Source organism: Bolinopsis microptera, chromosome 1 (genome assembly GCF_026151205.1).
Source record: "Bolinopsis microptera isolate Bmic1 chromosome 1, MBARI_Bmic_1.0, whole genome shotgun sequence".
Taxonomy (NCBI): Eukaryota; Metazoa; Ctenophora; class Tentaculata; order Lobata; family Bolinopsidae; genus Bolinopsis; species Bolinopsis microptera.
This window is the reverse complement of record NC_087072.1, coordinates 22,412,857-22,430,716: the sequence shown is the minus strand read 5'-3', so window position 1 is coordinate 22,430,716 and position 17,860 is coordinate 22,412,857. Positions and strand designations below refer to the sequence as shown.

The 17,860-nt window shown below is 37.1% G+C and overlaps 1 protein-coding gene across 1 annotated transcript in view; it reads left to right on the top strand.

Moving 5' to 3' along the window:
* LOC134824793 (tyrosine-protein phosphatase non-receptor type 4-like) overlaps positions 1-17,860 on the top strand; it is a 118,860-nt gene that overhangs the window by 83,163 nt on the left and 17,837 nt on the right. Inside the window, exon 2 of the mRNA XM_063836772.1 lies at positions 16,418-16,581. Coding sequence (XP_063692842.1) covers positions 16,441-16,581 — 141 coding nt within the window. The 5' untranslated portion in view covers positions 16,418-16,440. The remainder of the gene's footprint in view (positions 1-16,417; positions 16,582-17,860) is intronic.

The window sequence follows — 17,860 nt, the reverse complement described above, 5'->3', positions numbered from 1 at the left end:
CAAACAGCTACCCTAGAAAAAGAGAAACCAGCAATAGTACGTAACTTTAGAGGAGTTGGAGACATGACCTGACACCACAGGATCGATTGCCAGGGAAGCTGGCGGAGAGCTGTGTGACTTGCCCGCTGTGATTAGCCCTTCTTTCAGCCAAGTTGAATCAGTAATATTATATGTGTTTAAATAAGCCTCGTCTCGAGTTACACACAGAGTAGGTGTTTTATTGTTTTAACCACCTCTCGAGAGATGAAATTCGTACAAAAACACGACAAATATTCTGGTTATTATATAAAAAGGGCACACATTTCTGATATTTGATAATAATGGGAAAGTCGAAAGCAGAAAATAAATATTTAGGATGCCAAACGAGGCCGAAGCAAAGCGAAACAGTATGAATTAACCCAAATTATTTACGGTTGGTGAGAAAGCGAACGCCGACATCAACAAAATACTGTCGTTCTGGGCCGTTCTAGGGGCAATGTCCAGACAAATTTAGCGAAATTTAACGAAATTCAGCACCGATGCTCTTGTCATACAAATTATCATGGCGATGATAATTTGCAGAACAAATACCACTGCAGAACAAATACCACTACCATAAAGCAGTAAAAATAAGCCTTTATTAAGTAACTAGTAACTATTAAGTAACACGGTTGATTGATAATTAGAGTTTGACACAAAGAGAAGCCTACCTAGCCCTCAGTACTACAACCTACACATGCAACACGAAGCACAATAACACGGAGCCAAGAAGGAGAGATGATAATAAGTAAAAACAATGGACTAATGTACAGTTTAATTACTTATTATAATATATAAGTGTGATGTCTCCACGTGTAAAGTGTGATGCTCCAGTCTGCACGTGTAACTTACACCGCGCCACGAGTACCTTACACTGCGCCACGTGCAATACACGCTGTGCTAGAATGTTCTCTGATCACAAAGTGAACAGTGAAAATTAAATGGCGATTAAAAAGTCGGTGACTTCATTTCATTATACCCGGTGAAATTAAATATAAAATTGAATGGTCTAATTGCAATTTGCTAGTGCTATACAAAAATATAGTACGGCAACATCGTTTACAAGAAAACGTAAACTATAAGTTTTCATAACAATTAACATGCAGATGGAAAACTCGTAAATGTACACGAGGTAAGGTAGCCTCACAAGAAACAGCTGTAAACCTAAAACGAGACAATGTCCACAAACCTAAGCCTGTCAAGATTAGCGCCAACTCTTTCTATGCAAGAGTAGGCGCTGCAGTTTTAAGAGTTTAAAACTCCTCAGTAGGTATAGTGTACTGCAACCTGTTGTTAGCGCAGGTGTATGTGTGAGTGTGAGTACTCAGTACACTGTATTAATGTATGTGTGAGTGTGAGTACTCAGTACACTGTATTGATGTATGAGTGAGTACTCAGTACACTGTATTGATGTATGAGTGAGTACTCAGTACACTGTATTAATGTATGAGTGAGTACTCAGTTATACACTGTATTAATGTATGTGTGAGTGTGAGTACTCAGTACACTGTATTAATGTATGAGTGAGTACTCAGTACACTGTATTAATGTAGGTGTGAGTGTGAGTACTCAGCACACTGTATTAATGTATGTGTGAGTGTTAGTACTCAGTACACTGTATTAATGTAGGTGTGAGTGTGAGTACTCAGCACACTGTATTAATGAATGTGTGAGTGTGAGTACTCAGTACACTGTATTAATGTATGTGTGAGTGTAAGTACTCAGTACACTGTATTAATGTATGTGTGAGTGTGAGTACTTAGTACACTGTATTAATGTATGTGTGAGTACTCAGTACACTGTATTAATGTATGAGTGAGTACTCAGTACACTGTATTAATGTATGAGTGAATCTGAACGGTACTAAGAACGGTGCGACAGTGATGATAACAAGGTAGATGGTAGACGGCTCCAGAGGGAGGGAGGGAGGAGCTGACAACACCTAGAAGTAGTCTACAACTCTAAAACTCTACAACTCTACTACAATACAGAGGGAGGGGATATAAACCACTGAGCTACTACGTCATGTGTATCCAGTACATTAGTCTCTGCAGAGAGAGAGAGCAGCACACCCTTCATGTGCACCATTAGCAGGTTCATAGAGATACAATTGTAAGTAGTTCTAGTTGAAGGTGGTAAACTTGGAGCAGTCGAGAGTTATTTTAAAGAGGAGAGAAGGAACAAAGTGTTGCAAAGTAAACCTTACATTTAGAAACACTGTAAGGTTAAACTGATTTGAAGTGTCAACAACGTCAAGGAGAACTGCAGCTGTCATGAGAATGATAATGTAGCAAGGTAATGTAGCAAGTTAATGTAGCAAGTTAATGTAGCAAGGTAATGTAGCAAGTTAACCTGGGTCTCAACAAAACAAACATGGATTACGATTTACATGTTTTTTACGACTGTTACAAAACTGTTACAAAACTGTTACAAAACTGTTACAAAACTGTTACAAAACTGTTACAAAACTGTTAAACAAAAGCTTTAAAGCGAGGGTATGGCGGCTTTCCTAATTCCAATGCAACATCCAATATTGAATATTTACAAACTCCCTTGATGATACAATGTGAGCAGAAAGTAAAGAGGCAGCAGCACATGACTTGGTGTAACCCGTGATACCATTACAAACCAGCGCAATCAAATGAGGGCGACTACACAGCACAGTGGAGAACATTCGGCCGTTAAATTTAAATCTAATTAATGTTGGAGTTTCATCGTATCTTATTTCAAGGTTTGAATTAACGGTTGCTACAGCAGATTGCCATGGATTGACGAATTGAATAATGCGGCATGTCGTCGTGATGTACTATTGATAAAGAGTGATGAACTTTGAATAAAGCGGTGTTTTATCACTAATAAGTAAAGATCTTCAGACTTGACATGTGCTAAATGACAATCTGCAGCACATCTAAATTTGATGCTAACATTCTTCACACAACGAAGAAGCATATTAAAATACCGCGACAAAAGAGAGCAGGGTGTCAATGATACCTTCAGAAGTATTGAGCAACAAAATGATGCAATGTTAGGGGGATAAGAGGCAACGTGAGGACCATGACCTGGTGAGACAGAGGAATAAAGGAGGAAAATCAATTAGGCTGAATAACGTGTATATTTCATAGCAACTACCGAGGTGACATGTTCAATAGAGTCTAGAGAGGAAGAATGTAGTTGACATTCATAGAAGTGAGACGTGAAGCAGCCACCTGCACCAAGACACAAGCATGTCTGGAATTCGATTATACCTTGTGTACGAGTATCAGGCTACTTTGTACCTATCATTCAATAAGTATCACACCATACCCCTTACTCGTCATTGAAATACAGAGTATGAATATCGGAATAATATCAACTGAATGAAATCCGGGGGACCCCCAGAGAGACCACCTCTAATCAGTCCCAACTAGCACAGCCTCAAATTATTGCTTCACAGAGGTAAACACAGGATAGCCGTGCTGGGCCGCTGTCATTAACTGTGAATTGTGACAGTTGGTACGTGGACATGTTTTCCAACAATCCACAACTCTCTATTGAGAACACTTTTCAGACTTTACAGTTGCAAGGCTTTAGAGCTTGCGTTACAGAGAAATCTAGGTGCTCACATCACGGGCACATTCTAGTCAACGATCAACATTAGAAGGAAGTGAATGAAATATAAAGATATATTTATAGGATTTTAGTAGAACTTTCTCTGGGTTGAATAAGATGAGCATTTTTTTTTGGGAGAGGCTGGGCCTGGGTGGCCCACGAGAGGATAGCATGTGGATGCTTTGCCTGGAGTATGGCAGTCCTAGGGGAGGATGCCGGAGAAATCAGAGTGTATAGTGGAGGATGATGGTAATATAAGCAGTAATTACTGAATAAAAATTACTGAGATTTGTGAAATAAGACTTTCTTTCTAAAAACATTGTACAGTGTTAAAATTTTGTCACATTTTACTGAAATAATAAAGGTTAAGATAATAGAGCTGATGACTTGAATCTTGATAGCATGCTTCTTGAATGATGATATCAATACACTGTATTATCTTATTGTTCGTAATAAATGTTAAGAACAGTTATTACACACTACACAGACTGAAATTAAGAAGTTAAATTAATAGATTAGTGTTAAATAAGATAAAAGTGATCAAGCAGTGCATTGAGTGACGATAAATGTGGTATGTGGGCCATAGCTTCATATCAATTTTATCATAGTTTACGTAATTCTCGTTTACCAAATGTTTAATGATTCTGTAAAACATGCAAGATACAGAACAAATCATCAGATTTGTTTACATTAACTTAAAATAAATCACGTAAATATTACGAAAATGAAAGATTTCACCCCATCTAAAATTTAGTTAGAATATCTTTAATTAAAATTCGGCAAGACATATCAATATTTCTATTATATAACATATTATAATATACATAACATTCATAGAAACGACATGCACTGAAACTAATAAGCTGTGAATTTGTCCAATAAAGGTCTCCTATATTTTTTATAAAACACGTCTATAATCTAATTAGCTTAAGAAGTTGTAAATCTAAATAGTTCAAGATTGGAGAGTTTACGTTAGAGGTCGTCGAAAAGAGCCACTGAAAAATTTTGACAGTTGTTGTTGATAGCATCATAGTTTCTCCCTGTGCATCTGGTGTTGAATATACGATCGTTTAGCTCTCGTAGCCTTATCGGTCTATTCATAGGTACCCACTCTTCTGCTATAAATCCTGGGCTGCACAACAGGTTATCTTTGTACACATATCTCTTCGGACGTAGCTCTGGATTGTGAATCCAAACATCAGGGCTAGAGGGACCTTGAACTATGCAAAGAGCAGCGTGAGCCTTATCTTTCTCTTGAAGAAGAGCTGAAAAGTGTACTGCATTATGTCCATTTTGTTCTGCCTCCTCTCTTGGTGGAATGAAATCCCCGTTACCAAACTGAGCAATGAAGTATGCTACCTGAGGAGGATTTATTAACCTGCATTCAGCCCTGGCTACAAAAGCCCAGTGCTCAGTAGGTGGCAGGGTCACAACATTATTAACCACATCTCTAGCAGTGTGTCCTCCGGCTGGTAATAGTAGCCAACATCCCCAGATAGCCTTGTGTGTGAATTCATAAAGTTGCCCCTGGAGACTATTCATGAGAGTTTCGTCCACTAATAGAGGTCTATCATCCGGTCCAATGAGGTCTGCATTCCGGTCCTGACATCGTAGTGTTCCATACATTGCCGCAGCTCCAACACTGTAGGTTGTAGCCACAGCTCCTGCCCCAGTGGTAATATTACCAGCACCAACTGCGCCAAGCCCAGCACTAGCTGCTCCAAGTACACTACTAGATTGTGCTATTGCAGCTGTTACTGCTACAATTCCTTCTGCTCCAGCTGCAGCAAACATTGTCCCTGCTGCTGCTACTTCTGGACCAGCTGCAGCCAAAACTGTCCCAGATCCTGCTATGAGATTAACTGCTGTTGGAATGTACGACATGACCTACAAAACTAAGAGTTACAGTGATCATAGGTTTGCTATAAATCAGTGTAGACAAAGGGCTATTTGATTTCATATCAACACTTATTATAAAGTAAAGTAGAGTACTATATTATACAATGTACACTCAGCTTTTTCATTTAAAACTTTTTCAAATTCAAGAACAAAGTTTTCTTAATTTTCTGATGCTACTGTTTGAGCAGTTTGAAGAAGATAACATCGGTAGCCTAAATAATTACAAATGATTAACAAATAGGAAAACTATTTAGTTTTAAAGAGAAATTTTAAAATTATAGAATACAAAGATGACACTAGAATTCTAACTCATCTCTAGTATAGACAGGATACAGTTATCTTAACTACCTCAAAAACAAGATAGGTAATGAACCGTCCAACATCTGCAACAAATGGAAGCAGAAACTACAGAACACTTCCTAACCAGATGTTCACTAACAAGTTGTAGGAAAAATGTCAAACAGTATATATATACAATAAATTAAATCAAGAGCACAATCGTAAATCCTGAGCAATAGATATCATCTATCCCTCGTAGCTCTTCCCCTCAGGTATCAGGTTGAAGGAAAGATTGCAATTGGATGTAGGGTCCATGCCTTCTTTGCCTTTCCACATACACCTCTAACTGCTACTATCACACTCCTCATTATGTCCATGATTGGACAAACAAAGATTTCGAATGCTCTAATTTAAATTTTGACACCAAGTCTACCCTAGGGTCCACACATCCAAAATGATTATCTTGAAATTGAAAATTAGCTGGGTGGCATTTTCCTTTGCCTTACTAACGTGTGTGAGCGCAGTGTAGTGAGAAAGTGTTTTTAACTTAGGATTATGATTTATGATTTTTGAACTATTACATTGATAAGATTTATTTTTGATAGGTACTTAATAAAGTTGATGAATTCCCCTCCCTATTAAAATTTTTAAAATATTTAGTGAAAATTGATAAACGAAGATCTAGATATTGATACATATTATAACCAACATTGCTTATCCTCTGCCTTGTTAACAAAGAGCAAATTTTCTCAATGCCTTCTCCCTGTCCTAAAACCAAAACTTCATCCTATTAAAGTAAAGGCCTGTTGTTACCACAAGCTATTATACAGTCCCTCTCAAAAACATGCCTCAACCTCCATCAAAAACAATTTTAGTTTCAGTCCTTCTAGTTTCCAAAAATGTACCGAGCTAGTGTTCTGGTGTGCACAAAAGCCCCTAAGCCCGTGCATTCCTTGCCCCGCTAGCTGCCAGTCCTTGGCAAACTTCCAATAGCAAAGATCAACTAGTCATTTACAAATTGAGCACTATACAATTTTAATTGTTTTAAATATTTGACTTTGTAAAATGAGCTAAAAGGATCACATTTCGGTTCTAAATTATTTTAGGATTGTTGACATTTGTAAGATTGACATGTTTGATAATAATAATTTTTTTTAAGTAAAATACAATTTTTATTTTCCACAGAAGAATCAATACATATTGAATTATAAATATCAGATAATTCCATTAATAACCATTCAAAGTTGCTTTGTCATTTGTAAAATCAAAAACGAAAAGCCCCACGCTGAACGCGCGCGGCATTTTTTCTGCAACTGCCTAGCTTCAAGCTTGTAGCCGCTAACATCAAAGCCGCCGCGCGCGCCCATTGAGACGTGTCCTGATGTTACACATCACCTGGCTGTAGTCCTCCTTGGTCTTGGTGGCTATCAACACAGCAAGTCTCCTTATGAAATACTTGGCCTCAGGTGCCATTCCTCCTGTAGTGGTAAATAGTGAAACAAATTTAATGAAACAAGGGGGACGAATGACCCTTTTTCCAATTGTAGCACTCGGTTCATGTACTTGACGGATGTTACTCGTCTAAATTTCCTCGAAGTAGCGCGCGGGCCGCTTTCTTCTCGAAAGCGGCGCGATGGCAAGTGCTACGAAGTAGCGCGCGCCGGGTCAGACCATTAACAATGGTCAATTCATGTACTGGTTCTTTTTCTCATTCTCGTGCAGAGTGTAGAGCTGTGGCATGGTTTTTCCTTGATATGTTGGCGATTTGGGATTGAAAATGCGCACGTCAAAGAAAGTCCTGGCCTCTCGAATGTGCTCCACACTCCTCTTGCTGATATATCGAGCCTAGCTTTATCAGCATTGTTGCCCTTTCGTTGGAAGTTGGCTGATTCTATAGGTGTTAACAGGGGCTCAATCCTTACATCCTTGGTCACCAAGTCTCTCACATTGTTATGACGGTTGACCATTGTTAATGATCTGGCCCGGCGCGCGCTACTTCGTAGCACTTGCCGTCGGGCCATTTCGAGAAGGAAGCGGCGCGCGCTACTTCGAAGAAACTTAGACGAGTAACATCCGTCAATTATGACGGTAGTTCACATACCCCCCTTTCTTACAGTTGACGATATGATTGTGATCATTCTTAGCTCCACAATTGCAGAACCTGTTCACTAACAAGGAAAAACGTATTCGGTATCTTTATCATCATAAAAGGTATATTCCACATCCTTTTCCTAAACTTAAACTTGTTTGTGCTTATTTCAAAGTACCTAGACTTCTTTGAGCGCTACGGTCAGATCATCTCCCTCCCTCTGCCAATTGCATCACTTGATTTAATTGAATGTATATATTGTTTGAATTATGACCTTATATCTTACCTGGGGACCCCAGGCTATTATGTTCATAAATCTAGGTAAACTATAGGTAAAAATATAATATTAATCATAAGCTAAAATGTACTAATCTTTGTATTCTAAATGGGGAAAAAGAAGAAACATTGTCAGTCAGTCGAGAAAATTGTCAGTCAGGCTATATGGCAGCTTTGTAGATGTTGTGACTATGCTAGTAGTGGTCCCAGGCTTGCGACTGGAATTGCGGTGTTAAATCAATTTAATGGTACCAACGATCCACCTCCCACTTGTTGTTTGGTACTTAGCATTAATAGTGTTAGCTGTAGCCATTTATAGCAAGAATCTTAAAACTAAAGGGGATGACAAGGAAAAGAGGAAGGAAAAAGAATAACGGGACAAACAATTAATTAAAGTATTCATAGGAGCATTAGATATTGTAATTACAAGCTTCAATAATAAATCACTGACTAAAACTTCTAATTAAAATGACACTTGGTACGCTCGCCCATTTTCACTGGTCAGTCTGAACTTCGGTTTAGCACGTTGTACACTTATTCACCTAAGTTTCAGAATTTGTTCAGTTTAGCAGAGTAAGTACCCGTGTTTCAATAAATCAAAAGATATCAGGGGAGTTCTTTAATAATGTTACGGTCATCTAGAATACCGAACTTCCTGAAAACGTTATCATATTTCCTCAGACAACGTTTAATGCCTTTAATCAGTCTATCACGGCTATATCCTCTATCAATTAGAATTTTGAATATTTTGTGAAGATGGGAGGTAAAGATATCCAATCTAGTGCAAACATTACCATATCTAAGAACTTGACTTGAAAAAACGTTGTAGCCAACCTCGGTTGGGATGTTACTGTGAGGAAATGTAAGGGATACAACATGAAAATTAAAATCATCAGTTTTGTTATACACTGATATTTCTAGTCCTTCTGTGGAAATATTAATATTTAAATCAAGGTAGTTAATGATTTTATTATTGGAACCAGCTCGCTCCATCTCCAATGAATTAGGATAAATATCATTAATCAATTTATGAAAGTAAAGGTAGTTTATATTATATTATAACCCAATATTCATTTCTTTTTCTCCCTTAAATTTAAACCCCCGGCCCCCATTGAACACCAAAAATACCTACCGTCCTTAATAATCGTAAAGACCATTTGTTACAAAATAGCTGCTAGAATAATGCATGCCAAATATTCCCTCTTACACCCACAAATTATAATGCCTTCCTATCAACGCCTCTAATTTGGTCATTAATCAACCAGACTAGCGTTTTGGTGTGTACAAAAGCTACCAGCCAGTACATTCCTTGCCCCGCTAGTTGATTGTCAAAAAATCATACAGCTCAGAACAAACGGCCATTTACCACTAAGAGCATTATATGTTTTCATTTGTTTAAATTTTATGCTGTAAAATTTGCTAAAACTTTGATTATTTGTTTAATTGATTATTTGTTTAATTGAGTTAATAATAGATAAATCGTCAACATATCGTTTATTATTGGATAATATCTTTGCTAATCCCATTTTCTTTTCCTGAAGTAAACGTTTCATATAATTAAATTCCTTTTTGCCAACAGTGAGATCAGCTATAGGGGAACTTGAATTTCCACCCATAGGAATACCCTTGGTTTGTATGAATACAATCCCACCGAAGACGACATAAGTGTTTAAATAAATAATAAATTTAACAGCCTCTTTTAGGTCATCTTGACTAAAGCAGGCATGAGAATCATAGGTTTTATTGGAAAAGAAACATGTATTACTGTCTCTTTTAGAAATACAAATATATCTATTACGGTCTGAAAATATTAAATCAACAACTTCATTAATCATATTCTCTACTTCAATCAAGTCTAATCTGGTATAAAGAGTAGTAAAATCATATACTTGTATATTATAAACATCGCTATTTTTGATAGCTTCAAGGAATTCACTTGAGGAATCTATGCTCCAAAACATGTTTATACCGCTGTTGTTGTAGATTGCCTCGCAGTATTTCTTGAAGTATTTCCTCAAAAGTTTCAGACAACAGTTAACTTGGACGTTAAGTTGTTTCGTAACGCAAAAACGGGCACCTGCAATGAACCTCGCCTTGTAAGGGTTCTTATGAAGCTTAGGGTTCCAGAAGATGCGTGCTAGTCGCAAGTTTTTATCTTCAACTTGTACATTAAATCTCTCCTTTAGACTCTCAGATATTTTATTGACATAATGAGTCTCGTCTTCGCTACAGGGTTTATATGTATCATTACCTATACATTCTAGAGTATTAGGATCAAAACCCATTTCATTGACAAGAGTTTTTACATAAAACTTTTTACAAATAAATGAAAAATTACCAGAAGCTTTGTCGATACTACAAATAATGTATTTACTTTTCAATAATTTAAGACTTCTTTTAACATCATCTTTTTCCAGTGTGTTTTCTTTTATTTCAAATGTTTCAGGAAAGTTTTTCTTGTAATATTCAATACGATTGGAAACTATTGATAACACTTTTTCCTTCCAATCGCTGAACTTTACTTCTTTTTGACAGTACTTTCTACTTTTTGATTTTATAAATTTATCGACAGCTTCGGTAACTGACATATATATCTCATCTGGAGATTTAAATGTGGGAATTCTGTATTTACAACCGTAGGAAAGTACTTCCCTAAGTTCAACATTATCAACAATATCTAAATTACCAGTAACTACATGTCCATGAGGAGGATAATTGAAAGGGGAGGAGTGACAATCGCATGGACTACCTAAAATAGATTTAATATCAGAAATAGAAAGTTTCTTTAAGAATGAAGCATAGTTACAAATAGAAAGGGGGGGGGGGGTCAACCTCATTTTACCTCATGAGGCCAGCCAAAAAAGGCAAAATTGGGATGAGGTAAAATGAGGTAAAATGAGGTAAATAAATCTAGTTTTCTAAGCCTTTTTTTAGAGACAAAAAAGGTTTATTCGAAGTCATCTCTACTATAATTCGAGGCTGTGCATGGTCTCCCATGATATTTAATGGTTTATTAGGGGTGATGTGGTCCCTGGGAAGGGGCATTCCCAGTTTAACCTACTTACTCTCCAAACTTGGGGTAATTAAAACTTCGCATTATAATTATTATTAAAGAAAATTGAACATTTCAATTTCCATGATCCATTAGGAAATTGTTAATAGCACTTGCTAAGTTTTTTAAAGGAATTAGCAATAACTTTAGTGTCACTTTGGCAGTTGCCAATTTATGGGGATATTTCCGCATTGCATGACATGGACCATTTAAATAATATCTTAGTTTGATATTGCGATTATCGAGTCACTCTGAAACAAATTGTGTCTAACTAGACCAAATGTAAACAACAGTTGTGCATGGAACTGAATTGGATATCTACATGAATTTAATCGAAATTGCATAGTGAAAGGTCATTTCATAATAAATTACTCATATAAACTCATACTTCATACAATTCTAAGTTCTTATGAACATGTTCAGTGTTCATGATTCGCTGTAGAATAAAGGGCGGTTCACAAAACCACTTTTCGTTCAAATAATTAGATATCACCTCTAATTAGTTGCTCTATAGGATCAGGAACAACCAAAAATTTTGTGTGTCTACGGTTTCGTATAATACTGACTTGGGCCACGCCCATATTTTTCACCAATTTTTAACAGGTAAAATTATCTAAATCGTCAAGTTAGTCACGAAGGAGTTATGAAGGAGTTCTAAATGTGTGCTCCTCTAATATAAACAGTAGGAAATGGTTAACTTTAGTCGAGGTTTCAGGTCTCTACAATGTCGGGAAGTTCCTGCAGGAATTTGCGCATTGCGCTGAAGCGCAAGATCCACTGCGCCAAAAGCGAAGGTCGTAGAGACATGAGACCTTGACTAAAGTTAACCATTTCATACCATTGCTATCAGAGTATGCCACTTTCAGAGTCCTGAACACACTCCTACAGCTCTTAATCGTCAATTATATGAATTTTACCTGTTAAAATATATCATCTTTAACTGATATCAATTTAGTTTAAAACACTGTTAGTTTTAAAAAAGAACGTATTACTTCACACCAAACTAACGCACAATATGATAATATAAAAAAAGGAAGGTTTTCCTTGGATTCCGAATTCAACTTTGATTATATCCTGGCACTGATTTTCATTTCTCGATTGTTCTCCATTTTCCAATGCAGTCAACAAGTTCCAATTTAGGTTGACTAGGTTTTCGAATCTTCATATTATGTTCAGAAGCAAGCCAGAAGGGGTTGTTACCTGAGGAATATCTTCTTGGAACAAGGAATTAATGAGGTCTTCATTTATTTCTTCATAACTCGTCACTGACAGTCCGGACAGGATGAGCATTGACGAGATCCACTGATTACTTCATAGCTCGTCATTGATAGGTAAGTATTAAATGAGGTCGAATAATTACTTCATAGCTCGTCACTAACTGGATCAGCATAACATGACTAACAACTAACGAGGTCCAGTGATCTCTTGCTGATACGTCAAAACAAGATCAGTAAATAGCTATAAATATCGAAAAAAATAAGCTTAGAAATTACAGAGTACAAATGCCTTCTTCACAACTAACTCTTTGGCCTCATCTTTTTAAATCACTCATTCCCTCTGAAACAAGATAGTGCTTAGGACTAGGAGGAACTTAGTTAACTTCCTGTATGATTCAATAAGAGGAAAATTCCTTAGTAAGCTAACATTCTTTTGTAGGATGTTACCACTTATCATATCTGTTATCCAGCATAATCCCACAACTAGACCCTCTTATTCTGGAGTCTTGACAATGCAATGACAGCAGCAATGTACACTATTTTGATGGTCCAGGTCTCCAAGAAAACCTTCCTCTTTATATTCTCATATTGTGTGTTGGTTTGGTGTGAAGTATTATTTTCTTTTTTAAAACTAACAGTGTTAAACTAAATTGATATCAGTAAAAGATGATATATTTTAACAGGTAAAATTCATATAATTGACGATTAAGAGATATGGGAGAGTGTTCAGGACTCTGAAAGTGGCATACTCATATAGCAATGGTATGAAATGGTTAACTTTAGTCAAGGTCTCATGTCTCTACGACCTTCGCTTTTGGCGCTGTGAATCTTGCGCTTCAAGCGCAATGCGCAAATTCCTGCAGGAACTTCCCGACATTGTAGAGACCTGAGACCTCGACTAAAGTTAACCATTTCCTACTCTTTATATTGGAGGAGCACACATTTAGAACTCCTTCCATACTCCTTCGTGACTAAATTGACGATTTAGAGAATTTTACCTGTTAAAAATTTTTGCCGAAATTTACCTCATTTTACCTCATGAGGCCAGCCAAAAAAGGCAAAATTGGGATGAGGTAAAATGAGGTAAAATGAGGTTGACCCCCCCCCCCCCCCCCCCCCAGAAAGACTTATAGGATCATTATACTCATAATAAATCTGTAATGGTGTAAAAGACTGAATCAAAATGGGAAGCAAATCAATGACTGAAGTGTCAGAGAAAATAGATTTTAGGTTAAGATTATCAATGAATTTGCAATTAAATGGAACAATTATAAATTCTCTATTACTGGATTCAGATTTGTTCTGATGGTATTTGGGGGAAAATGTTGAACAGAAAGAGGAACATACGTTGTAAATCAATCCTGAATTATTTTGACTCAAAGAGTAGAGAGTGTCTAAATCTGATAAGCTATAACATTTTAATGTTTTGTATATGGAATGTTCTGAAGAGATGTTATCTTTCAGCCTGTTAATATCAGACTCTATGGTATCCAGAGACTTCTTAGGCTGAACTTTCTTCTTTCCATTCCCTCTGCCACGTTTGTATCGAGCAATCTGTCCACTAAAATAATTCATAACCCGATCTTAGGAGATGTTGCCCGTTCCTTTCTTCTTGTCATTAAGACCAAGAGGGAATGCTGTCCCAAGCTTCTCTATCCAGTAATCCTCCAGAAGAAGTAAATCATTTTTGACATCGGTGGACATGTCAGAATCAACATAATCAACAATCTGTATGGAAGCATCTGAGAAGACGTGACCAGGACACCGAATAAAGATTCGGCGGAATGACAGGCTGAGCGCCGCCCAGTAACCTTATATCTTTATAAATTAAAAATATATAAATAAGATATCATCTCTCTAACACGCTTGTTATTGCACAAAGCCGCCTGGTAGCTTCTGATGGGATTATTAATGGACTGTTGGCACTGGTTGTCATACGTTGTATGACCCGCCGCGCACGAAGTGCACCCAAATTTTTACATTCTTAGCTCAAACAGTTTTTATTTCACGACGAAATATGAAATATGAAATAGTAAAAAAGAAAAGTAATCAATGGTCATGGTGCATGGACCAAATCCATGGTACACTATAATAAACTTGATTCACGATGTCAATCCTTTGCAGCTCTGTGAGGGCCAATGATGCATTAATTTGCCGATCTACGAGAAGAATTATTTGATGCGCGACGCGGCCCAATAGTGCATCGCGCTACAATAATGCAATGAACAATGTTAACGGGTGATACTCGTAAAATATCTGTTCCATTTACAGGACCGTCGACGAGTCCAACTCGGCGCGCGTCCTGGTAGGTTGTAAACCTACAATGAACAATGCAAAATTTGCGAAATCTTTTATAGCAAACCCACTGTTAATTATAAATGGTATTTGGCGGTCCAAATATTGACTGTCGACGATCAGTCCAACTTGGCTCGCGTCTTGGTTTTCCTGGGGGATCCCAGGCTATTATGTTCATAAACATAGCGAGCCTGTTGTGGGTTTACAACCTACCAGGACGCGCGCCGAGTTGGACTCGTCGACGGTCCTGTTCCAATATATGGAACAGATATTTTACTAGTATCACCCGTCAACGAGCCTGGCATAATTGAACCTTCTAAAACGAGCAAGTAGGCGCGTTTATGCAACGTTACAATCAAATAATCAAATTTTATAATCTAACTCAGCGCGCGGCTCTTGTAGCACATACGTCACTTCTTTCCAATTGGTAGTTGGCATTTTTTCACATTGATTGCAATATACTAGCGGGAAGGATTGGCATCGTCAATCAAACTTAAGCATAAAATTAAAGCGACGGTTTCCTGATCATTTGACAGAGTGTTATCTGCCATGTCAAAAACTTAAAGCCTGTTCATTTTATTTTAAACGGGTCATTCAATCAATATATACATTCAATTAAATCAAGTGATGCAATTGGCAGAGCACAATCGTAAATCCTGAGAAATAGATATCATCTATCCTCCAGATGTGAGAAATACAGCTGGGGTGAAGGTTGCCTTCTCCACATTAAACACTCTTTAAGTACTCATCCTCCTTCTCGTTCTCTTCATATACTTCTTGAAGATTCTTTGTCCTGTTTGATAAGCAATTGGGGTATGAAACCATATTGTCAAGAAAGGTCTTATCAAGTGGAGTCCAAACTCCTCTAGCAGATACGTCAAGCCGAACTTGGTCACCTGTTATAGTCTTTGGGTTGAGACATTCACCCTCGTTTACCTTCTGTAGCCGGGGTTCAAATTTTACATCATGACATACCTCTAAAACTGGCAACAAAGTTAATGCTTAGTTTGTCTTAATAAGGGGGCTTGTTAGGATAGTTTTCGCTTTCATAGGTTTTAATCAGAAGGTTTTATGTTCAAGCCCTTGTGGTTACTTCAGTCTGGAAATAAAATCAAATCTAATCGAGACTATTGACATGATCATCATCCAGTGGGTGTAGTGATGGGCACCCTAAACATTTTTTTCGGTGAGGTCCCCCTCATTTGAGACTCGACCACAGGGATTATCTAAGACATTATGTACTCTATAGGTGGCCTCCTGAATTGATTTCATGAGCAGGGTTTTTATTTCAAAAGTCCCTACACTCTGTACTAAGGTAGAAATTGTTAGCAAGGATATAATTCAAGTATCTCAACTCATTGCTCATTGACTGTCCTATTCGAGCCTGATCTCCTAGTATAGGAGAAGGTCCTATATTTCTATGCAATAACTTTTTGTATATAAGCTTACATAGGGGGTTCTAAAATATATATAATACGCAATTTCACTGGTCTGGTATTGCCTTACTGTGTTCAATTTTGGTGCAGGTTCGGTTAGCTTCTGGGTTCAGGTCCAAGTGTACAATTGAATACACTTGTAGATTGAGCTGCGCTGGTGAACCAGGCCGGGAGGTGGTCTGAACCTGTTTCTCTAATAAATCAGTATGCTATTGTTACAATTTGATCGATTATTGCTTCCAGAGATGAAGATTGTTATTTCTCAGATGTGCTATGTAAATTGACAGGAAGATGACCAGTTTCCGACGTAAACAAGGGACCTATAAGGTCCAAGAAGACTCGGATCTGAACTCTAGCCAGTCCAGTAAAAAGAAGATGATGACATGTTTTGTCGACCTTCTGGATGACAACACCATGAACATTGAGATTGAGGTAATTTCGGAAATCTTGCTTTGTCACTAATTTTGGTGAAATCTCAGCCTTATTGAACCAAATTTATGTTTCGAAACAGTTGTGTTTAAAATTGCTAAATGTTGTTAAAGGTCTCTTGTTTAAGGTCTCTCCATTGTAATGCTATAAGCTTTTGCTATGTTACAGAAAAATGTATGGTCTTGGGAATTTAATAACTGTGCTGATGAATATCTCTTGGGAACTTCTAGAAAATTCTAGAAAAATGGGGACGTTTAAGATTGAATTATGGTTTGTTCACGTTATCACTGAGGGGGAAGGAAGGGATTCCCGGATGATTATGTGTAATTGTAACACAATAGCTCTGTAAAGAACTATTTATGGAGGGGGGGGGGGTTAAACATTTGCCAAAAAGTAAAAAGAAACTTTGTTAAACTAACATGAATTATTTTAAAATGATCTCTCTGCATTGTATTCAAGAAAATAACCACAATTATTATTTTTATCAGCTGTTTGATGTATTACTGCGGTCTGTACGAATTAACACATCGAAGCTGGAAGTACAATAGTATAATCTAATAACACATTATTTAAAATATTTCTACTGACATGTAGAACTAGCATTTAAAATACTTTAATATTTCAGTAACTACTGTTAAAAGGTATCATATTATGTATCAGGAGTTAATCTACCAAAACTAACAGTATTTAATAAGTACAGCGTTTTCATACTAGGAGTCCATTCAGAGACCTGCACAATTTGTAATAAAATTTCATTTTGCTGTGTCAAGCAATTTCATAGGTCCGAAACCAATGTCCTTGTCATAAAATGTTCTTCTCTAAATTAATTAGGGCCGGGTGATCTGTGCAGTGTACTGTGTACTGTGTGTACTGTGTGTACTGTGTTCCATTTGGTCTTCAATACGTAATAATACGGAGTAGTAGCAAATGGTTTGTATTTTCGCAGTGTTATAAGTAACTGACTAACTGTGTTGTACACAAAACACAGACTGTTAATTTAACAGACAAATTGCGGTAGACGAAAATGCATTTCCTTGTAGCAGTGTGACACGTTGCATGCAGCCTATAGTATTAGCTGACTACATGATACTCTAGTGATTATTATAATCAAGTATTTCCACTCAGTGATGTATATACTAAGAGGCTATGGTGATGGTGTAAATATACGTCAATGGTGTATTATATTCGCCGGCTCACTTGTTAGCTCAGCTATATGTATTCTTTATCAAGATTAAGCTAGACCATAATAATATGTGCTACAACTCTAGTACATATTGAGAAA